Raw genomic sequence first — 24,502 nt, 5'->3', positions numbered from 1 at the left:
CTCTTTTAATTTGGGTGTGGAGATGAAATGACATCTCTTTGGAATCTATACATTGAGCTGTTAATGGAGAAATTCATATGAGGTATATACATTTATTTAAGTGTGTCCTTGAGGAACATAAAATTCTATTACAGCAGGACAGAGCATATCTAAAAATATAGATATAAAGCGCTATAATTCCTGCAGTAGTAACTTTAATGCTGGGGTCTAAGATGGAACCAGTGTGTGTGTGTGTGTGTGTGTGTGTGTGTGTGTGTGTGTGTGTATGTATGTGTGTGTGTATGGATGTTGATGAGTTTCTGAAGATTATGGTAGAAACAGAGTATCCCTTTTGTATAGCTGTAGGTGGTCATATATATGTATTTCTGTTCTTGTATCCAATTATTTATAGATGTGTTCTGTCTTTCCATAGTAGAATTTTATGCCCCTTAAGGATACATTTAAAGAAATGTCAAAACAGCAGCTGCAGTGACGTATTTTCCACAGTGCCCTGTCAGTTGTGGACTCTAATGATGCTTCATTCTGTCTGTAGTTAGGATAACTAATGTGGGCTCTAGCTAGAATTTGTGTTTTATTCCTATGCCCTTCTCTGCTGGTTCTTTATAGGTAACAGATTCTGAGTGAAACTGTTTATGTTAAATTTTTTGTAACTAGTGTTTTTGGTTTCTTTGTTAGAAGAAGATTCACCCTTTTCCATTGGGTGAGCTATTTGTTCAATTTGAAATTTAAATAGTATCAGAAACCTGTAAAGATGCAGAGATGTATACAAATGGAAAAATATGGCATGCAGTGTTTCATATACAGATGTTAAAGCTTAATTTTTTAATATAACTAAAGCTGTTTTTATGTATACGAATGATGCTCTAGATGTTTTAAAAATATTTTAATGAAGTTGTAATATAAATATTCTGATAGGATTGATGAGAAGTATTTTCTTTTATTAGTGGTCAAGTGGGTTCTCGAAGTCCTTCCATGATTAGTAATGATTCTGAAACCTTAGAAGAGTGCATGGTGTGCTCAGATATGAAGAGAGATACTCTTTTTGGCCCATGTGGACATATTGCTACCTGTTCTTTGTGTTCTCCACGAGTCAAGAAATGCCTCATCTGTAAAGAACAAGTTCAGTCAAGGACAAAGGTAATATATTTTTAATACAGTATTTTATCATTTTATGAAGTTCTTTGAGATTATAAATTATGATAAATAAGATTATATGATGCCATATGTCTGTTAAACTTTGTTCTAAGAATGATTTAAATTTGAAGTGCCTGGGTGGCTCAGTAGGTTAAGTGTCTGACTTTGGCTCAGGTTATGATTTCACGGTTCGTGGGTTTGAGCGCTGCATCAGGCTCTGTGCTGACAGCTCAGAGTCTGGAAGCTGCTTTGGATTCTGTGTCTCCCTCTCTCTCTGCCCCTCCTCTGTTCATGCTCCTTCTGTGTCTCAAAAATAAACATTAAAAAAAAAAAAAGGATGATTTAAATTTAAGAATGTATAATTTATATATTTATCAAGAAAACAATTTTGAGTTTCCTTCTTTGTATATAGAAACTATAGAAGTTAAAAATCAATCTATTTTGCTTTTATAACCTAAAGCTGTACTTAATCCCGTTTTTCATTGTAGTTATTATATATTGCACCTTTTTTCAGTACACGGACTCTCTTGCATTCATCTTCATAAAACACCAGTTGTTTGTTTGTTTGTTTTTTGTAGAATGTCACACATTCTGGATTTGATTGTTTGTTTCTTTATCCTCTGTGTTTCCTGTAAACTGGAAGTTAGATCTAACAGCTTGATTAGGGTCAGCTTAAACATTTTTGGCAAGAAATTCTCACAGATGATGGTACTCACTTTGTATTGTGTCCCACCAAGAGGCAAATAAAGCCTGTCTGTCATCTTGCTGTTAGCAAGGGCCAAATTCTGTATCCACTCTGAACTTTTTATCTTGTCTGACTCTACTTTTTGAGAAGTATTACTCGTTGCTAGGTTTCTGGTTTCATTCTTTTTCTGTGTAACTTAGTGCTCTATCATAACTATATTGTCTTACCCATTTTGGTTGTACTAAAATAATTGATTTTCCTTGTTAGTTTTTCCGTGTGTGTGTTAAAATGATTTTAAGTTTTTTACAAATGATTTCTCTTAAGGTGAGTAGCTTAAACCAAAAGATCTCTTGGTTTTCTTTGGTTTCATTTATAAAGCTTATACTCTTTTTTTTGTTCTCTTTTTATTCTCTTCATTATTCCCTTGATGTTTCTTAAGCTGTTCATTAACCTTCATTAATTAGAAAGGAGCTGGCACTAATTCTTATAATGAATTAGCTGGCAATGACTTAAAAGGTGTTACATTGCTGGTGCTTTTGTACATTTTCATAGGGAGCCTTCTAAAAGTAGATGTTTTCTGTGATCCAAATGAACAAATCTTTGGTAAAATTTTTGGCACAGGAAAATTACAAGGAAGTTATTTTTGGATAGAGGATTTTGGAGTAGTAGGGTGTGTATAGCTGCTTAGTCTCTTTGTAAAGGTGGGAAGGATGAACTAACAACACTTAACTGTTAAGTGCAGACAGTCTCGTAACTGCAGGTGCTGTGTTGGCATTTTATATGCATTCTATCTAGGTCATCCCTGCTTAATAGATTAATGCAGATCATTCTACTTGGTATTTATAATTTGCTTTAGTTACCTGCTCACTAAGCAACAGTTTGGGAAAGAATCTGAAAGGGTAAAAATTCAAGCCATTCTCTTATTTTTTAGATTGATCTATGCATTCTGTTGTTGGGCCTGAAACTTTTTGTGTTGGATTAAGCCTTACTTTAACAAATCTTTATTGAGCACATGTTTTGTAGTCAGGACAGAGATGAATATGATAATTAGCTGCTAAAAACTGGTAATGTGCTGGTAAACTTAGATTAAAATCTACTTTGCCATATAGGATGTTGTAGGTGCTTTGAGAGAGATGTAAAGTTCAGAGTTCAGAGCCCCAGGTTGCCAGAAGCGGAGTCCCAGATACTGAATAACCCTTACTGGTTGTCTAACTCTAGGATTCACAGGTGGAAAAATTGAAGCTCAAAGAAGTGTACTCAAAAGAATCAAATGCAGGTCTCATGATTCTTAAGTCCCTGCTCTTTCCCCTGTGTGATGATACACAGACAAGAGTGTCTACAAAGGGAAAATTGATGGAGCAGGTAGAGAGGGAGGAATGTGCTGTCATACCTTTCTAGACCATTTCTGAATTCCAAGAATCAGTAGGCTTTCAGTTTGACTTTCAAGTTATGAAATTTTCAAACTTGCAGAAAAGTACAAAAAGTAACATACCCACCAAACAGATTTGCCAGGTTAGCGACAGAGCTTTGAATATAAAGAAATAGTGACCCCAAGTGGTTAAAGAGTAATAAACATCTTCATTAAAGATCAAACAAATTATAAAACTAATATTTGGAGGAAGGGGGAGTAAATAAGCTTTATCTCCTTAGCAGTTAAGGAAATATAAATAAAAAATTATGAATTACCATTAATCATTCCTATCAAATTAGCATAAATAAAATTTTAAAAATGCTATCCTGGACAGTGGAAAATGCACACTCTTTTAAACACTGCTGGAGGCTGAATAAATGGGTTCATGTTTTTGAGAGACCATGCTGACAGTATTTGTGAACCTTTACAATAAACATGCTTTGATTTAGTAATTTCATTCCTGGGAATGTAACCTGAGGAAAAAAATCCAAAGGGGGAAAAATGTTAAGGCTACAAAGATTTTTTTAACTAAACACTCCATACATAATATCTGGTTTAACCACCCTGTGAAGAAGGGTTTGTTCTTTATCATTTAGATTTAAAAAAAAAAACTTTGGCTCAACAGTGTTAGGTAATTTGTTCTTATTGGGACTGGAATTTGAATCCAGAAATATAAAGGTCCCAACCAATTATATCTTACTGCTTTCTCCTGTTAATTCAACTATAGAAATTCTATGTACATAGCAAGGGACACATTGGGAAAGTCCATAGAGAGAGCACATGCAAAATTTGGTTAGTTAGGTGAAATTATGGATGAGTGGTGGTCATCATTTTGGGGCAGTAATATTAATGTCACAAGATATGGGTAAATGTGAATGTGTGTCAGAAGGGGGGAGAACAAGTGAAAAATGCAAGGGCAGTGGGGTGGGATGGGGTTGAAAAAAACCAAGAGCCAAGGTTGAGAAATAGTTACACACTCAAAACTCAGATGAAGTGGAGATGAAGAGGAGATAAAATTAAGGAATATTATGAATAGATAGTGGAAGACTTGTGCCTTTAGAGATTATAAAGAACAGGCCAAAGCCATGGACTCCCACCAGCATGGGAGAACTGACTAGGTCCCAGAAAAGGATATGTTGGGCAGAGTTCCTTGGATGTGGATAAATAGAAAAATTCCCCTTGGGCCCTAGCAGTCTGCTAATCTGGCTGGTTTTTTATTAATATTAGAAATCTAGCTTATCTTAGATTTATTTTTATACTCCTTTATTTGTTCTTTTTATTTTTCTTTCAAAGTAATTTTTGAATAAAAGAGAATTAAAGTCAATTCTGGTCTTTCTGACCACAGAGGAAATGGAGTTTTCTTTATCATTCTTTAGGATAGGTAGGAAGACTAACATGGAAATAGAACCTATGAAGGGCCAGAGTTTATAAAGGTGAAAAAATGAGCAACCCAGAGAGTCAGGGACAGAGAAGTAGAGTGTGTGAAGTTTCACTGTGCTAAGAGTGTTTCCTTATAGAGGAAATACACTTGGATACAAAAGAAACTGTTAGAGTTACAGGATTTATCTGTACATGTTCACACTTATGCTGTAACCTCTTTTTTTGTAGATTGAAGAATGTGTGGTATGCTCTGACAAGAAAGCAGCTGTTCTTTTTCAACCTTGTGGACACATGTGTGCTTGTGAGAGTAAGTAGCCTGTACAGAACTTCCTTGGTGTTTTCATAGAACTAGAAAATGAAACAAAGTATAGCTTTGAGGTTTTGTTTGTTTGTTTGTTTTTGTTTTTTTGTTTTGTTTTGTTTTGTTTTTTAATATATAACCCATGAGCAAAAACATTGGTCAGCCTTTCTAGTACCTTCCATCTCTTCCTCGGTACTATGTACAATGTCACCTATGTCCCTCCTTGCTCTGAGGTTAGAGAAGGCAGAACAGGCTATGTTCTACCAGCTCACATTTTGATTTCATTTGTATCAGCACAAAATGATCTCTTATCACACACAATAGAAATTTATTTCCAAAAGTGAATTTTGAAACATTTAGTCTAGGCCTTTTCACATATAAAATTAGCACATCTTCATTTGTCTTCACCTTAATATTGCCTCTCCTGCATACTTTTTTCCCCCACTACTGAATCACCCACAGCAACTATTTGGGGCTATACTGTCTGGCCTTCTTAACCTTTCTTAGTCGTTATGTTAAAAGAGCTGTTTTGGAGGATATATTGAAAGTTCATGATGTTTTAAAATATCTTTTAAACATACTATCTCAGAGTCCCTTCCTTTTTATATCGCCCTCTTGTTCTTTTCAAATTCATGCACTGTTCAACATTCTCCTCTTCCCTTTGCTGGTTTCATTTGTCAGTGAAGGATTTTAAACAAGTTTAACAACTTATACTTTACTTAAATGAGCTCAAAGTAAAGCATGGTGTTTCCTATTATAAAATAGTTTAGTCAATAGGTATTGATTTTCAGTGTAATATTTAAGTAATACACAGATTATGTGATAGATTAATTTAATTGACATAGATTTGTTTTAAACCTTGGTCTGTCTGATAGGCAGCGAATTAACTAAATAAAGGATCAAGGTTTCCTCCTATAACATTCTGCCTCAAGTAATTGGTTTTGTTTTCCAAAGACTAGTATAATGGCTGTTATCAACTGTCAGAGGGCTTGTGGAAAGAGATTTCTGTCTTAAGTAAAAAGAGCTCAGGTTACTTAAGTTTTCATAGTCTAGGGGCTAGCAAACTTTTTCTGTAAAGGGTCAAATCATATTTTTGACTCTATAGGCCACATGGTTTCTGTAGTAAGTACTTAACTCTTTCCTATTGCTCAACTCTGCCATTGTAGTGCAAAAACAACCATAGACAGCATGTAAATAAATAGGCGGATTGTTCTTCCTTAAAATTTTGTTTATAAAAACAGGGACCTGGTTGGGTTTGGCCTGTAGGCTGTAGTTTACTGACCCATGTGATAGAACAAAGTGATACCTACAGAAGAGACTTGAAAGCTGGTTATAATGAGTAGTTGATAATACAGATTCTCAGGCCTTATTGTGGTGTTTTCCCCAGGAGTTTCCCACCGTTCTTACATTGTCTTTGTATTCAGATGTAACAAGTGGAACAGCTAACTTTTATAACAAGAGGAATAGCTAACTTTTATTAAGCTCTTGACTGGTACCAGACATTTTAATTTCTTTTAGAATACTTCCTCACTTATCTTCACAACAACCCTAAGAAGTAGATTGTTTTCTCCATTTTACAGACAAGTTGTTAAACATTTATTTGCTAGGGAAGATGAAATTGAGGTGGAAAATGCCCCTCTTTCAAGGAATGGTGAAGCAGTCCATATCCCAGTAATGTTAAACAGAGTATTGAAGCCTTGAAGAGTGTAAATGCCTTGACAGACCAGAGGAAGGAGAGATTGTATCCATTTTGGGGGGGAGTAAGAAAGATTTTGTAGAAACAGTATAACAGTCTAACTTAAAAGAATTTCAAATAATTGTTACATATCAAATTAATTAATTAGTTTAATCCACTAAATTTAAGGAAAAAATGTGCTCTCAGATTGAAGACAAATCCCAAACCAGATTTCTATTAGCATTTGCTCCTACCTAGTGCATCGTGCATAGGCCAGCATCAGACCCAGCTCTGTCTGGGCCTTGACATGAGATTGGTCTTGATAATCCTTCTCTGTCCACCAGTGCAAGCACCATTAGGAGCGTATGCCCCATCTTGTCTACATAAATTATCCCTGGATACCTGTCACAATTTTCCTGGGGTTTTTTTGTCCCCCCTGTTTTTGAGACGATAAAGACACTTGGTACATAGACTAAGATATAGAGTATACGTTCATAATACATGCTAATGAGGAAGGGTATATTGCAGGATGTTATTTTGTAATTAGTTAATAACTTTAGATATAGAATTAACAATCCACAACCTGTAATTTTGCCTAGGTATTTCCTCTTGGGATGGGAGAGCATTCCTCTGATACATAACATTAGAAAGCCCATTATGGTATATTTTTGATAATTTCATGGCTACTACATTAAACAAGTAGTTACTAAACAATTCCATAATAAATGACATCAATTTGATAAGAGAAGGAAGAGAATTGTTCAACATATTTTAGGAATTTTAGAGACAAACTGTTTACAATAGAAAGTACATTTAGAAAATTATGTGAGCAACCTTATAATTCTATATTAGTTAAAACTTATAAAAAGTATCTTCCTTCTTTATTCTCAAGCCTTAAGATCTTGAAGTATTTTTTATTTAAAAAAAAAAGGGGGCCCTACTAAAAAGGAGAACTATAGACCAATTTCCCTGATGAACATGGATGCAAAAATCTTCAACAAGGTATTAGCCAACCGGATCCAACAATACATTAAAAAAATTATTCATCATGACCAAGTGGGATTTATACCTGGGATACAGGGCTGGTTCAATATCTGCAAAACAATTAACATGATTCATCACATCAATAAAAGAAAGGACAAGAACCATATGACTCTCTCAACAGATGCAGAGAAAGCATTTGACAAAATACAGAATCCTTTCTTGATAAAAACCCTCAAGAAAGTAGGGATAGAGGGATCATACTTAGAGATCATAAAAGCTATATATGAATTACCCAACGCTAATATCATCCTCAACTTGGAAAAACTGAGAGCTTTCCCCCTAAGGTCAGGAACAAGACAGGGATGTCCACTCTCGCCACTTTTGTTCAACATAGTATTGGAAGTCTTAGCCTCTGCAATCACACAACACAAAGAAAAGGCATCCAGATCAGCCAGGAGAAGGTCAAACTTTCACTCTTCACAGATGACATGATACTCTATATGGAAAACCCAAAAGATTCCACCAGAACACTGCTAGAACTGATTCATGAATTCAGCATAGGTGCAGGTTATAAAATCAATGCACAGAAATTGGTTGCATTCCCATACACCAAACAATGAAGCGACAGGAAGAGAAATCAAGGAATTGATCCCATTTACAGTTGCACCAAAAACCATAAGATACCTAGGAATAAATCTAACCAAAGAGGTGAAAAATCTATACACTGAAAACTATAGAAAGCTTACGAAAGAAATTGAAGAAGACACAAAAAAAATGCAAAAAGATTCCATGCTCTTGAATAGTAAGAACAAATATTGTTAAAATGTCGATACTACCCAAAGCAATCTACATATTCAGTGCAATCCTTATCAACATGACACCATCATTCTTCACAGAGCTAGAACAAATAATCCTAACATTTGTATGGAACCAGAAAAGACCCTGAATAGCCAAAGCAACCTTGAAAAAGAAAACCAAAGCAGGAGGCATCACAATCCCAGACTTCAATCTGTATTACAAAGCTATAATCACCAAGACCGTATGGTACTGACACAAGAAGAGACACTCAGATCAATGGAACAGAATAGAGAACCCAGAAATGGACCCACAAACGTATGGCCAACTAATCTTTGACAAAGCAGGAAAGAATATCCAATGGAAATAAAGACAGTCTCTTCAGCAACTGGTGCTGGGAAAACTGGACAGCAACATGCAGAAGCAACCTGGACAGCATCCTGGACCACTTTCTTACACCAAACACAAAAATAAACTCAAAATGGATGAAAGACCTCAAAGTAAGACAGGAAGCCATCAAAATCCTCGAGGAGAAAGCAGGCAAAAACATCTTTGATCTTGGCCGCAGCAACTTCTTACTCAACACATCTCTGGAGGCAAGGGAAACAAAAGCAAAAATGAACTATTGGGACCTCATCAAAATAAAAAGCTTTTGCACAGTGAAGGAAACAGTCAGCAAAACTAAAAGGCAACCGACAGAATGGGAGAAGATATTTGCAAACAACATATCAGGTAAAGGGTTAGTATTGAAAATCTATAAAGAACTTATCAAACTCAACACCCAAAAAACAAATAATCCAGTGAAGAAATGGGCAAAAGACATGAATAGACACTTCTCCAAAGAAGACATCCAGATGGCCAACCGACAGATGAAAAAATGCTCCATATCACTCATCATCAGGGAAATACAAATCAAAGCCACAATGAGATACCACTTCACACCTGTCAGAATGGCTAACATTAACAACTCAGGCAACAACAGATGTTGGCAAGGATGCGGAGAAAGAGGGACTCTTTTGCTTTGTTGGTGGGACTGCAAGCTGGTGCAGCCACTCTGGAAAACAGTATGGAGGTTCCTCAAAAAACTAAAAATAGAACTACCCTACAACCCAGCAATTGCACTACTAGGTATTTATCCAAGAAATACAGGTGTGCTGTTTCGAAGGGACACATGCACCCCCATGTTTATAGCAGCACTATCAACAATAGCCAAAGTATGGAAAGAGCCCAAATGTCCATCGATGGATGAATGGATAAAGAAGATGTGGTATATATATTCAATGGAGTATTACTCGGCAATCAAAAAGAATGAAATCTTGCCATTTGCAACTACGTGGATGGAACTGGAGGGTATTATGCTAAGTGAAATTAGAGAAAGACAAATATCATATGACTTTACTGATATGAGGACTTTAAGAGACAAAACAGATGAACATAAGGGAAGGGAAACAAAAATAATTAAAAACAGGGAGGGGGACAAAACAGAAGAGACTCATAAATATGGAGAACAAACTAGGGGTTACTGGAGGGGTTGTGGGAGGGAGGATGGGCTAAATGGGTAAGGGGCACTAAGGAATCTACTCCTGAAATCATTGTTTCACTATATGCTAACTAACTTGGATGTAAATTTAAAAAAAATAAAATTAAGTATTATGTTGAAAAAAAAAAAACTAGGGCACAAGGCATGAAAAAAATAAAAAATGAAAAAAAAATAAAAGGTGTACATATTGAAAAGGGATAAATAAAATTGTGCTTATTTGCAGGTGGAAAAAAAAGGGGGGTGGTGACTGGGTGGTTCAGTCTGTTGAACGTCTGTCTGACTCTTGATTTCAGCTCTGGTCATGATCTCACAGTCGTGAGATTAAGCCCCACTTTGGGATTCTGACAGTGCAGAGAGCCTGCTTAGGATTTTCTCTCTCTTTCTCTCTCTCTCTCTCTCTGCCCTGTCCCTGCTCATACATGCCCTCTCTCTCTCTCTCTCTCAAAAAAAAAAAAAACCAACAAAACAGTTAAAAACCCAGAAAAACAACTTTGACAATTTATTCTAATATATTACTAGAAAATGTCATTATTTTCATGACAAGGGGTGCTCTCTTCTAGAGGCTGCCTCTAGAGAATATACATTTGTAAGATGATAACATTTTAAGGAGATAGAATTGTGTATTCATAGAACTTGTTTAATGTTTATCTTAATGTGAAATTTAAATTTTTTTTAAGTTTATTTTTGAGAGAGAGAGAGAGAGAGAGAGAGAGAGGGAGAGAGCATACGTGAGCAGGGGCGGGGGCAGAGAGAGGGAGACGCAGAATCGAAGCAGGCTCCAGGCTCTGAGCTGTCAGCACAGAGCCCGACGTGGGGCTCGAACCCACAAACCGCAAGATCATGACCTGAGCCGACATCAGAAGCTTAACTGACTGAGCCACCCAGGTGCCCCATCTTAGTGTGAAATTTAAAAATGAACAAAAAAGGCCAACCCTCTTATCATCTTGTCTCTTGTAAGAAGTATCCTATTGCTGTTTTCCAGACTGTGCTAGCCTGATGAAGAAGTGTGTGCAGTGCCGGGCAGTAGTTGAACGAAGAGTGCCTTTCATTATGTGTTGTGGAGGGAAAAGTTCAGAAGATGCCACTGATGACATCTGTAAGTGTATTTTTCTTACTTTGCTGTCTTGTTGGGACTATCATGAACATCTCTTCTCATGTGTAGTAGAATGTTGGCTTGTGAAGCACAAGGTACGTGACCTCAGTCTACAGAGGAACAGATGGGGTTTTGTTCTTATCACAGGAAACTTGAGATTGTGTTTTTCTAGCTTGCAGTATGATTATAGAACTTTGAGCATTTGTTTTTTAAGAAACCTCCATGTGTAATATAAAGAAAATTGTTGTGTTCTTGCTTAAAGAAAATTTGCTTTTTTTTAACAATAAATTTAGAGTATCTTGGTGAATTAGCATATTACAAATTATTTTTTCAGTTATATAAGTGTTAACATCTCATTCTTGGGTGTAGCAGATTTCACCTAGCGCATGTCAGTATTCTATAGAATAGCATTTATTCGGGACAGAGTAACTGTAGATAAACTGAAATGTAACTCAGTAATAAGGAAGCGGAAAGATGAAAAATTATTTACTTTCAACCTTTTAAAAATTTTTTTTTAATTTATTTTTTTATATATATAATTTATTGTCAAATTGGTTTCCATACAACACTCAGTGCTCATCCCAACAGGTGCCCTCTTCAGTGCCCATCACCCACTTTCCCCTCTCCCCCACACCCCATCAACCCTCAGTTTATTCTCAGTTTTTAAGAGTCTCTTATAGTTTGGCTCCTTCCCTCTCTGTAGCTATTTTTTTCCCCTTCCCCTCCCCAGTGGTCTTCTGTTAAGTTTCTCAGGATCCATATAAGAGTGAACATACGGTATCTTTCTCTCTATGACTTATTTCACTTAGCATAACACTCTTCAGTTCCATCCACGTTGCTACAAAAGGCCATATTTCATTCTTTCTCATTGCCAAGTAGTATTCCATTGTATATATAAACCACATCTTCTTTATCCATTCATCAGTTGATGGACATTTGGGCTCTTTGCATAATTTGACTGTTGTTGAAAGTGCTGCTATAAACATTGGGGTACACGTGCCCCTATGCACCAGCACTCCTGTATCCCTTGGGTAAATTCCTAGCAGTGCTATTGCTGGGTCATAGGGTAGATCTATTTTTAATTTTTTTGAGGAACCTCCACACTGTTTTCCAGAGTGGCTGCACCAGTTTGCATTCCCACCAACAGTGCAAGAGGGTTCCCATTTCTCCGCATCCTCTCCAGCACTTTTCTTTTCTTTTTTTTTTTTAAAGTTTATTTATTTATTATGAGACAGACAGAGACAGTGTGAGTTGGGGAGGGGAAGAGAGAGGGAAAGAGAGAGAATTCCAAGCAGGCTCCACGCTGCCAGCATAGAGCCCAATGTGGGGGCTCAAACCCATGAAACATAGAGATCATGACCTGAGCTGAAACCAAGAATCAGAACCTCGACTGACTGAGCCACCCAGGCACCCCCTACTTTCCACCTTTTCAGTACTATAGCTGTATAAAAATATTTTTCATCTTTGCACTAGATAGAAGCTTGGAATGGTACCTTTGATTTCTTTGTTCTATGTATGCACGAGGAAGAACATTAGTGTAGCCAATTCTGCTCAGGGCTCTTTGTCTTTATCACTGCTAGAGCAGAATTAAAATCCCAGAAACAAGTTAACTAGAGTAAAAGAGTAAAAGTCTCAAGAGTAGGAAAAGTGCAATAAAAAATTTCCCTCTAGGGGCGCCTGGGTGCCTCATTCAGTTAAAGGTTTAACTCTTGATTTCGGCTCAGGTCATGATCTCAGGGTTGTGAGATTGAGCCCCACATCGGGCTCCACACTGGGCGCGCAGCCTACTTGAATTTTCTCTCTCCCTCTGCCCCTCCTCCGCTTGTTCTCTCACTCTCTCTCTCAAAAAAAAAAAAAAAAGAAAAAAAAAAGCTCCCTCCGTTTAGTAGACCCACTGATCACATCTTTTCTTTCATGGAATTCCTCATCTCCAGTCAGTAACAAGGAGGGCTGGGAAGAAAGGAAGGAGGTTAGGTTTTTGTGTGTTCTCCTAAACATCATCTAAGAGACTTCATGATTATTGCTGCCCAAACTGGCTAAAGTGCTGTGCTGCCTCCCATCTTGGCTTTGTAAAATGCAGGAACAGAGAAAACAAGCATAGAATGTGTTTGTGAGCTTGCCAAAGGAAGCAAGTAGAAGCGCCTCGGAGAACTCAAAAGTCTGTGTGTAGTTTGTTGTCTAGCTGAGTTAAATAGAATTAGACAATAATGTGCAAACCTGTTTCTTTTTAAAGATTATAAATGAAGGAGTATAACGTGAATGTCACTACTGTATTGGTTGTCCATGAATGAAAAAAAATTTTAAGGGGATTCTAGTAATAGTCTGGTTTTTAATAAAGTAGTAATAATTTTAGAAATAAAAAAATCATTGCTATGTCAAAACAGTCATAACATTAAAATATTTTATTTGTATTGTAGCAAGTGGAAATATTCCTGTGTTACAAAAGGACAAGGATAATACCAATGTCAATGCAGATGTGCAAAAGTTGCAACAGCAGTTACAGGACATTAAGGAGCAGGTAATGATGATCTCTTCATGGTAAATGATGATTCTAAGGATGGCATTTAATATTTTTCTATAAAGCTGTTGGTGTTTTACATAGTAAGTAGGATTCACATTAGGGTATCATTTATAGTATTTGAATAGTTTGTAAAAGGTAATATGATTAAAAGATTTAATCAGCTCTTTTCCAAAATAAGAAACAAACAGATGACCAGTAATGTTCAACCAGACTAGTAATCAAGAAATGAAAATTGGGGTGCCTGGCTGGCTTAGTCAGTAGAGCATGTGACTCTTGATCTTGGGGTTGTGAGTTCAGGCCCCACTTTGGGCATAGAGCTTACATTAAAAAAAGAAGAGGAGGAAGTAGAAGAAAGGAAATTACAGAAAAGAAAACTACAGTGAGGTGCCTGTCTCCCTACCAGACTGAGTAGAAAACTCTGTGTTAGAAATTGTCAGTATAGGGGCGCCTGGGTGGCGCAGTTGGTTAAGTGTCCGACTTCAGCCAGGTCACGATCCCGCGGTCCGTGAGTTCGAGCCCTGCGTCGGGCTCTGGGCTGATGGCTCAGAGCCTGGAGCCTGTTTCACATTCTGTGTCTCCCTCTCTCTGCCCCTCGCCCGTTCATGCTCTGTCTCTCTCTGTCCCAAAAATAAATAAACGTTGAAAAAAAAAATTCAAAAAAGAAATTGTCAGTATAGGGGCACCTGGGAGTCTCAGTCAGTTAAGCGAATGACTCTTGATCTCAGCTCTGGCCTCGAGCTCACAGTTGTAAGTTAAAGCCCTGTGTTGGACTTCACACTGGGAGTGAAGCCTGCTTAAAAAAAAAGAAAAAGAAAGAAATGATCAGTACACAGTATTAGAATACGGGAGTACAAATTAGTAAAAACACTTTGGAAAAGTTTGTCACTGTAATATTAACTAAGCAGGATATTATTTTGAAGTGCAAATTTGGAAAAAATTGTACAGATGGTGTTTAAAACCAAGGGTAGTGGTTTTCTTGGCTGAGATGGCTGGAAGGTGGGGCACAAGGGAAGTTTCTGTATAGAGAGATATAAAGTGCCCATTACGTGCATTTGATCAATTTGTGAACTTTTATCAAATGGTACATTTATGATTTGTGCACATTTCTATATAAGTGTGATACTTCAGTAGAAAGGAAAAATATATATGTTCTCTTTCACTCTCACTCTGTCACACACACCATAACAGAAAGCAAGGGAAAGATAAATGCAGTATTTAGAATAGTGGGTTTCAGTGATGGGTAGATGGAAAGGATTTGGGAAGATATATGGAGGGGCTTCAAAAGAAAGGGTAGCACTCCATGCTTTAAGCTGGGTGGTGGTTTATATTGTTCTTTATATCTTATACATACCAACAGACGTCCTCTCTTATCTACTCAATATTTCATAGCAGCAACAGTAAAATAAAGAAGCTAGTTAAAACTTGTTACATATATGGTAAGTAAGAAAGTCTGCTTTTTTCCCTTCCCACCTTATCATTTGACCCAGCAATTAAATCTGATTCAAAAGATTGAGAAGCATAGGGTGTTATTTCTTTAGTTCGGGTATCACATCAGTGTTGCCATGCAGTTGTTAGTCATCACTTGTCTTTTCTACCTGAGTTTATAAGTAATATAGTCAATAAATAGGATAACTAATGACCCTTGTGATAGAGTAATATAGTAGATAGTTATTAAAGAATTAAGCATATGTATTTGTTAGGAATTTAAGCACCCATCCGAAAAGATTAAAACTCTATGACTTGGCTAGTTTTTGTTTCGAAATCTAGTACCTAGTAATACTTGTTATATGGTGACTGAGTAAAGATAAACATGGATTTACCAGTTCTTATGTAGCAGCATAAAAATAGGAACATATTTAGCTCATTCTAATATAAAATAGAATGTTTCAAAAATCTTTTAAAGCTCCGGGGCACCTGGGAGGCTCAGTCGCTTAAGTGTCTGACTTCACAGGTCATGACCTCACGGTTTGTGAGTTCGAGCCCCATGTTAGGCTCTGTGCTGACAGCTCACAGCCTGGAGCTGCTTCGGGTTCTGTGTCTCCCGCTCTCTCTGCCCCTTCCCTGCTCACTCTCTGTCTCTCAAAAATTAAAAAAAATTTTTTTTAAATCTTAAAGCTCCTTAGCATCTCATTTTCTTTCCCATAAGACCCTTATAGAAAGATAAAACTGATTTTTGAACAAGTCTTCTCTGAAAAGCATTTCATCTCCTATTTGTGAATTAAAATTGTGAATAATGATAATTTTGAACCCTATTATGGGTCCTGAAAAAATAATTCAGCTTAGGGCGCCTGGGTGGCTCAGTCAGTTAAGCATTCCACTCTTGGTTTTGGCTCAGGTCATGATCTCACAGTTTCGTGAGTACGAGCCCCAAGTGGGGCTCTGTGCTGGCAGCATGGGGCCCACTTGGGATTCTCCCTCTCTCTCTGCTCCTCCCCCCACTCATTCTGCCTCTGTCTCTCTCAAATAAACTTAAAATAAATAAATAAATAATCCAGCTCTACTTTTATCCCAAGTTCAGCACTCCAAAGAAGTTTCTTCCCCCTTAAATAATATTCATGACCAGATTTCATCACAAAAATATATTTAAACAGTTATAACAAAATTCATTCTGAGGACTGATGGGATTTCTTGCAGGGACCTTGGTCCTTGACTTTTGTCAAGGTAACCAAGACAAAGCATCTGAATAACTCTTTTTAAAATTTAAATCTCCAATCTTTCTCTTACCCCAGTGTAATTTCACGTGCTATTAAGAATATATTAATCTCAAAGTAACTGAAGTTACTAATTGACTGCATAGAACTCTTGGAAATTTAATGGGAAAGAAACCATTTTAATGGTACTAAAAGGCTGGTTTGGCTTTTTTAATTTTTTTATGTTTCTATTTATTTTTGAGACAGACAGAGCATGAGCAGGGGAGGGACAGAGAGAGAGGGAGACAGAATCTGAAGCAGGCTCCAGGCTCTGAGCTGTGAGCACAGAGCCCAACGCGGGGCTCAAACTCACAGACTGTGAGATAATGACTTGAGCCGAAGTCGGAAGCTTAACTGACTGAGCCACCCAGGCGCCCCTGGTTTGGCTTTTTAAAATAAAAAAGTATATACAATTTTCTACAGCTTTGTCTCTCAAGCTTTAAGATAGATACATGTGAAAGTTTACTTTGGAAGGGTGGGGCTAACAATTAGATTTGTAGTTCCTTCCCCCTCCCTGCCACAGTGATCATTGTCAAAGTTGATCATTACATTTTCGTATAGGCCTTAGGCCTAGTTTATTAATCTAGAAATTCTTTTTGATTATGTCATTTCTATGTTATTTAGGATACTTTTCCATGGATACTTTTCCCAAATAACATAGAAATGACTTCATAATATGAAGTATTGTGGTATAGTAAGGTAAAAAAATGTTTTTCTGAAAATAAAACGGAAAATGTGTTTTTGTGAAAAATTATGTGATTTCCTAGAGTGTTTTCACCAAAGTATACCTAACGTACTTCTAAATTTTTCTGAGTTCATGAAGTTACATTTGTTAATATGTAAGTAAGGCTAATTGTTTTTAATTGAAGGAGATCTACATTAATAGTAATCCAGTGAAGGATGTTTCAAAGCAAGAGCTCTGGGGCCACATGATCCAGTTTACATTATGGCCTGTGGTGGGGAGGTGTTTAGCCCCACGAAGCCCCAGTTTGCTCGTTTTTAAAGTGATAGTGATAATAGGGCTGAGATATTATCATAGTGTGTGGCACGTGTCTTTAGGGACATCTGTACACTACTCCCCCTCCCCCATAGGCCTGATGTATTGTGTTCCTTTCATACAAGAACAGCATAGTACACAGTTGGGGAATCTGAATGAGACTGAATGGGGCTATTTTTCATTCATTTCCTGTTAGATTTTGACATTTGCATTTTTTGTTTTATATAGTATTTATTTAATGAAGTGTCTTTTATACATGACAGTACAACTGATATTTCTATTTTCTATAAAGGGATAACTTTATTTAAAAATTTTTAAATTAAAAAAAATTTCTCGAACATTTTAAAGCAACAAAAGATTAAAACAACAAAAGAAAATGTTACAAAGTTGTTATATACAATGTCAAAATATAAAATGTCTCAGCATTTATTACCTTGTTATCTCCCATTCCAGACCATGTGCCCTGTATGTTTGGATCGTTTGAAGAATATGATTTTCCTCTGTGGCCATGGAACGTGTCAGCTCTGTGGAGACCGAATGAGTGAATGTCCTATTTGTCGCAAGGCTATTGAGCGAAGGATTCTTTTGTATTAATTAAGAAACTCAGTGTGTTTTGTTAGCTAAAGTATTTGGTCATGAGCCCTTAGTGAAGCTGTTAAGCTAGTTGGACGTTCTAATGAACTAATTTTTAATATCATAGTTTCTTTCCTAGAGTGTAATTAGACTGTAAATGTATCAGAACAAAAAAAACCCTCTATAAGACAGTGTTTGAAGTTGTGGTTTTTGTTTTTGTTTCTTTTAATTTGAAACATCAAATCCATATAATTCATAGGTAATTTACTTGTCACTTCTAAGGGGAAGGTCCTTTAAGAATGTCCTGTTATTTTTGTTTTTATTGCATTTTTCTTATAGTTTGTAAATTTGTTAGACCTCAAGAAATGTAGATCCTTATGATCAGCTGTCCTTCAGTTTATTGTGATTTTACACAGTTGACACAGGTACTCAGAAAAGTCATGCATCAAGTGAACAGGGCAAGTCAAACCATTATGCCACATATATTAAATGACAAAATTATAATATGAGTTTTACATAGTTAATATTGAAGATAAGATTATCTGAAGAGAGGATTATCTTTTTAAGATAAAAAGTTATGCAAATGATTGTTTCTGAATTCTTAGAGTAAATGGAAGCATGGAATGAGAGAGTAGTGACTTTGCATTTAGTTTAATTTATAGACTTAAAAAGAAAATTGTTAAACTTGAATCAAATTGCCAGTTTCAGAATGATTGACATGAAAAGGAAGAATAAGCAGTCACAGTGGGGAACTGAGGTGGGGGAAAGTGGCCAATGAAAGAGTACCTTTTAACTGACCATTAACAGTTGCCTTTCCTGTATTAATTTATACACTGTTCTGTTTAGCCAGCCTTTAAAAAAAAAAAAAAAAGTGTATGAAAAGTGTACCTCAGTTTTCCCTGTGGTCACTTATCCAGGCTTGACCTGACCAGTGAAATGATACTGCCCTATTTGGGCTCTGAGGTTGCATGTTGCTTTTCTCATGTACTGAGTAGTACCCCAGTGATCTGAGAAGGGTAGTGCATTGTCTCAAGGCAACAGTCTTTTTTTTGTTCCTGTTGATTCTGACAGTGTTACTGGTTCTACCTACATTGTACAGCCCTCCCATTTTCTTTCAGTTGCTAAGACTTGTTATAAAGAAAACACTCTCTATCTACAAATGAGGATATTATTTAAATTGCCAACAGTATCCAAGACATAGTAAGTAACCTAATAATAAATACTTTAGAAAGAGTGACCAGGACATTTACAGAAATATGTCTGATTATCTGCAGTTTTTCCTTTAACTCAAACTTTTGATTCTAGAGCATCTAATCATTTTCTGCCCTTTGAATGAGTAATGTTACTCTGTCTAGGATGAATATACATATAAATAAGTGTTTTGAGGTCATTGCTGCTAGATTATAAAAATATCACCTGTTTACAATGGTGTCTACTATATACTGTGTATAAGCTTACTCCTAAGGATAGTTATCTTGTAGCTTTTTCTTTTCTTTTTTTCTTTTGATTCTGGTTATTCCTTCCTTCTTCCTTCTTGCCTGCCTGCCTGCCTTCCCTCCCTCCCTCCTTTCTTCGCTTTCTTTCTTTTTCTTTCTTTCTTCCTTTCTGTTTCTTTCATTTCGGCAACTAAATTTAAGAATATTCCTGGCAATTTAATGGCTGCTGCTTTTGCAAGTCCTGGTGAAAACAGTGGTGAGCTTTGCTGGCTGATTTTGTAGTCTTGGTGATTCCGTATCTGTGTTAGCTAAATAGTTTAGCATTTAGAATAGTAAAATTTTTATAAGTTTTGAATTTGAAAATTTGTATGGATTCAGTTATCTAATAAAGGGCCACTGAGGCTATTTTTTTAAGCCATATTTCAAAGTTATAAAAAGAGCATCTGACATGATGTCACATAAAGAAACAGACTTATTTTCTTTCAGATTTGAAAATAGCAACAGTCGGGATTTTTTTCCTTCCATGCCATAGGCTGCCCATCTCTTTTCCACTAGGTCAGCTGGAGAGGAGGGAACACCTGGCTGACTCATGCACAGTTTGGCCAGCCAGTGAATTCTGTCTAGAGCTCTACTTACATCTTTTTTGTCTTTTGAGCTTGCTGTGCTTAAACTTACATCCCTAAAGGGCAATTTCATTTTCCAGACTAGTTTATTTCTTCTAAATTAAAAATACAATAACATAAACTATTACAAAAGTCATATAAGGTCACTGTGATTATAGTGTTGTGTATTTGTGCATTTTCTATATTTGTACCACTCTGAAATTTGTTTAATGAATAGAAAATGTTTCTCTCTTCATGTTTTCAAGCACCTGAAAAATTATTTTAAATTTGTTTCGTGCTTGTGAGCAAGAATAAGGTTAAGAACAGAGTTGTTTAAGTGACTGTCTTCTAACTCTGAAATTGCTACCTCTTATGTGTCTCTCAGCAGTACTTTCCCAATTAGGTATGTTTCCTTCTCATCAGCTCATCATCTTGTGCCTCAGAAGAGCTTTTACTTTTCCTAGAATCATTTAAAAAAACACAGCAGACAGTCATTCAAAAATGTATTTTTTTGGGCCTCAGGGGCTAGATATACAACATTGAAAAATGGTCAGCATTTAGCACACACTGAGTCTATCTATCATGCAGCAGTTGTACATTTGAAGAACTCTGTAGTCAAGAAGGGATCCAAAGGTACTGATAACATTTCTTCCTAATGTTTCAGAAGAGTTGTCTTAAAGTAGCATTTGGATTCCCTCTCTGTATCCCCTTACTCCTACCACATTTTCGCCTTTACTCTAAGATTGTCAGCCTTGTTGCCCAAAACACACACACAACTTACCAGATGGTGCTATTCTAGTCATTTTTGTTCACATAATTTAACATTCTTACTGCTTATATTACTAATGTATTGAATTTTTCTGGGAGCAAGAAGGCTTTTCAAGTGAAGATCACTTTGTATTAGTGTAGGGTATGATATTAGACAGTGTTTAGCTGACCAAATCATGTTTGGACAAAGTGTTTGTAATTTTAAACATTGCAAATTGACCAGCTATAATATTAATTGATAATATTGAAAATAGCATTGTTAAATTTGTATCTTTGATGGCTTTAGCCTGTAGGAACTAAATTTTAGCATGTTGAAATGCATGCTGCTTAGGACTAGTCCAACTCAAATATATAAACTTGCTGGGTCATTTTTACATAGTAGAAATACGCAATCTTGTTATGTGTTGCCCAGTTGTTGTCCTTTGTTTATTATGAATTTTGGACCCTTAGTGATGGCGTAGGATAGGAAGACAGTAAGGAGTTGCAAGCAAGCAAGAAAAGTCAGTATCTGAGTTTAGAGAAAAAAAGGGGTGTAAGAAAGTCGTGTAGATTTCATCAAAGCGGTAAGCAGAGAGAGTATATTTGATTGAACAAAATAAAAAAGGTCTCTTAATCAGTTTTTAGTGTCATTTAATGTACAATTGCTTTGTAAACTATACAGTTTAATACATCTGGCTTTAAAAAAAGGCCAAAGGAAAAGCGCCTATCCTCTCAGAGTGTCTAAAATGTTATAGTAATAATTTGTGTAAAAATTGAATATTTGGAATAGAATTTTTTTTACATTTTTTTTTAATTGTGGTAAAAACACATAACATGAAATTTACCATCTGCACCATCTTTTAAGTGTACAGGTCAGTAGTGTTAACTATATTCACATTGTTGTTAAACGGCTATCTGGGAGAACTTTCTCACTTGCAGGATTGAAACTCTATACCCATTGAAATATAATTCCCTTTTCTCTTCACCGCCCCCCCCCCCAGTGGAATAGCATTATGGTTAAATATAAATCAAGGAACAACCTTAATTATCTTAATTGTTTATGTTTGCAAGATTTAAAGTCATGGTTAATACTAAGTTCCTTAAAATTTGAGGGATGACAGAATTTCTTCCCTTCCTCCCAACTGTTATAAATCATAATTGAGTTGATTTTAAATGTCTGTTAATTGGAAGGGTTTGTTATTTCATTTGGAGCTGGAGGGGAGAAACACATTTTAAACATTAGAATTAGGTTAGCTCTGAATTTGGGAAGGTAATAGATTTTCACAGACTATGTGTGCCTTGTCGAAAATGTCAGTTGTCTTTAAGTCTCCTTGTAACGGTCTCAAAATATTTTTTTTCTCTCAAAAACTCAACCTAATTTTATTTGCTTGAATATTAATGATAGGAATGCATACTGATACTACTTGATAATCATATAATAGCCTTGGAATTTTAACATATATATATATATATCTATAGCAGTATTAATAATCATAGTTGTACTTCTTTAAAACATTAAATTTGAGGAAAAACTATTTAATGATGTCTCATTTGTACATTGCTTTGCTACAATGAGGGGGAAGCCTTTAGATTGAGACTCAGTTTACTGGTAAATGGTTAGTAGTGGATGAAACTAGAATATAAAAATATGAACGAGTTAGGGGAGCTGATGAATTAAAATTGTAAGTTGCTACATCAGCATTTTCTACCTCCTTTTCTGTCAGAGTATTGCTTTTCCAGCTCTTATTCTTATTTGTGACTAAGGGGGAGAGGGGAACCCGAGGTTCAAATTGAGATTCTTATTTTGTTGAAGATTGAAGCAAGTAGGTACAGGAAGGGTGACCTGTCACGTCACTTTGGTGCGTAAAATCCATAATTACAGGTTGTAATTGACGTGTACAAAATGTGTGAGAAAGATAATATTACTGGCTGTTTTACTTCTCCTGTGTGGTCTACATGACTTTGTTTCATAAACATGACTTCTTTCCTACACAATGCAAAATGGTCTTGTAATTTTCTATAAAAGAAACAAATATGCCATTTTGTCTGAAATCTATAATTTCAGGAAGCTATTGAAAGTTCTGACTCAGGGCTTTGTAACAAGTTTAAGCAATTGTTAATTATATTTTGGAAAATCCATCTACATAATTCTTCAGTGCCTTGAAAGAATTATTAACTTGGCAACACTACTAAAACTTTATAGAAGGCTGTCTTTAGCGTGCGTGTATCATCACACACATTTATACGGCGTATTGCTTAGCTTGTGTGATAGCAATACTGCATGTGTGCTGGCTTTGGGTAATTCTTTAAAGGGAGTTTTCTAGATTTGCACTTGATATTTGTTTTTTAAAAAACTGATTATTTATGGCCATGACACTGTTACTAGAAAAATAATTCTGTAAGTCATTATGCAAAGTCATGTATAAGTAGCATCTGGGAAGAAGAGCAAGGGTTCATACAGTTTGCTGTTTTAAAATGAAAAGAAGATCTGTTTGGTAAACACAGATTGTCTTCCCCTCAAATGAAAAAAAGAACTTTTGTTCATGTGATTCGGTTTAAAAAAAAACTTTTTTAAGGGAAATAATGGATTGCATGTTCTTCTTAATGCTAGTCTTATTTAGCCTGAATCCACAAAGTTGTTTTCTGTTAATTTCAGTATGCTTGTCATTCTAAATACCATATATTCAGTGTGATAGAAAGCAATTTAATTGACGCATAGCAGTGTTTTTGCTTTGTGTTTTTCCCAGTGTTTTTTAGCTCCCACTTGATTAAAGTCTTGCTCGTGAATAGAGTTTCTGTATGGCAAATGATTCTTGCTTATTATTAGCTTTTGTTAAAAAAAATGCTTAGCAAGAACTAAGCTTTTAAAAATTAATGCAAACATTTACCATTAATAAAACTTATGATGTAATATCATTCTATAATGCTTTTCTCTGATCTTTTGAAGTATTCTTTATAAAAGTATATATGAATTTTAATTTTTAAGGTATTTGAAGACATATCTCAATGTATCAAATCTGTTATTGGAAAGGAAATTATCATGTCTTTGAGAAACAAGGACATACATCTCCAACTCAATATAAGACATAGGTGCCCACATCTGGAAGGCTCTCATTGCAATTGTTTACATTTAAGGTACCTCTATCTACAGGGCCAAAGAAGCTTTTCATATTTTAACACCTCACACTCTTTCAGGATATTGTGAAAGTAGTCTGAATAGGATAAATTTGATAGAAAATAAGTCAGCCAGTCAGGAAGACTCAACTTTTTCTATACAGAGTTTATTCCTTTTCAAAATTCAGATGTAGATTTCATGTTCTAAAGATATACATTTTAAAGCAATGATTTATTTGGCTTTCTTAGTGTTTTGTGACTAAATCAGTAATTTGAATGGTTTGGAGTTATTTTATTTTTCAAGTTAATAGAAGCAGTTATTTGTCATTGAGAGGTTGTCTGGTTCTAGTTCAAAAATTCAGTATGTGTATCTGGAATGTTCAAGAGGAAAACCATCTGAAACAAAATCTTTTAACTGTTTATTTGAAAAAAAATCTGTATTCCAACTCTAAAATTGTGAATTTATTTTTGGATAACCTCTAACTGTATTTCTGTTGCTGTATAATTAGATATTTCATGGCAATATTTTTTATTAAATTGAAACTGTATAGGTTTTTAAAATAAAGACATTTTAGAAAATCTGATTTATATTTTTTATCATTGATAGTCATTCATCTTTCACAGAAATTCAAATTATTTGTTAGTTTTACAGTGTAGCATTTCCCAAACTTACTGACAGTGAAAACTTTTAAATGGTGCATTACAGAGTAGTGATAGTTTGTTAAGATAGAATGAATGCATGGATTAAAGTAGAACACCAGAAGTTATTTCAGATAAGTTAATTGCTGAAGAGCGATCATTTGGCAAATAGGTTTTTTTTCTTT

General features: G+C 35.7%; 1 protein-coding gene across 1 annotated transcript in view; it reads left to right on the top strand.

Annotated features, from left to right (window-relative positions):
* Positions 1 to 24,262, top strand: part of MIB1 (MIB E3 ubiquitin protein ligase 1) — a 130,803-nt gene extending 106,541 nt beyond the window's left edge. Inside the window, exons 17-21 of the mRNA XM_040479243.1 lie at positions 945 to 1,137; positions 4,839 to 4,917; positions 10,888 to 11,001; positions 13,416 to 13,516; positions 17,660 to 24,262. Coding sequence (XP_040335177.1) covers positions 945 to 1,137; positions 4,839 to 4,917; positions 10,888 to 11,001; positions 13,416 to 13,516; positions 17,660 to 17,800 — 628 coding nt within the window. The 3' untranslated portion in view covers positions 17,801 to 24,262. The remainder of the gene's footprint in view (positions 1 to 944; positions 1,138 to 4,838; positions 4,918 to 10,887; positions 11,002 to 13,415; positions 13,517 to 17,659) is intronic.
* The last annotated feature ends 240 nt before the right edge of the window (positions 24,263 to 24,502 follow it).

Source organism: Herpailurus yagouaroundi, unplaced genomic scaffold, assembly GCF_014898765.1.
Source record: "Herpailurus yagouaroundi ecotype Mexico unplaced genomic scaffold, PumYag 142, whole genome shotgun sequence".
NCBI classification, from domain to species: Eukaryota; Metazoa; Chordata; class Mammalia; order Carnivora; family Felidae; genus Herpailurus; species Herpailurus yagouaroundi.
The sequence above is the reverse complement of the archived record's forward strand: the minus strand, read 5'-3'. Positions and strand labels throughout refer to the sequence as shown.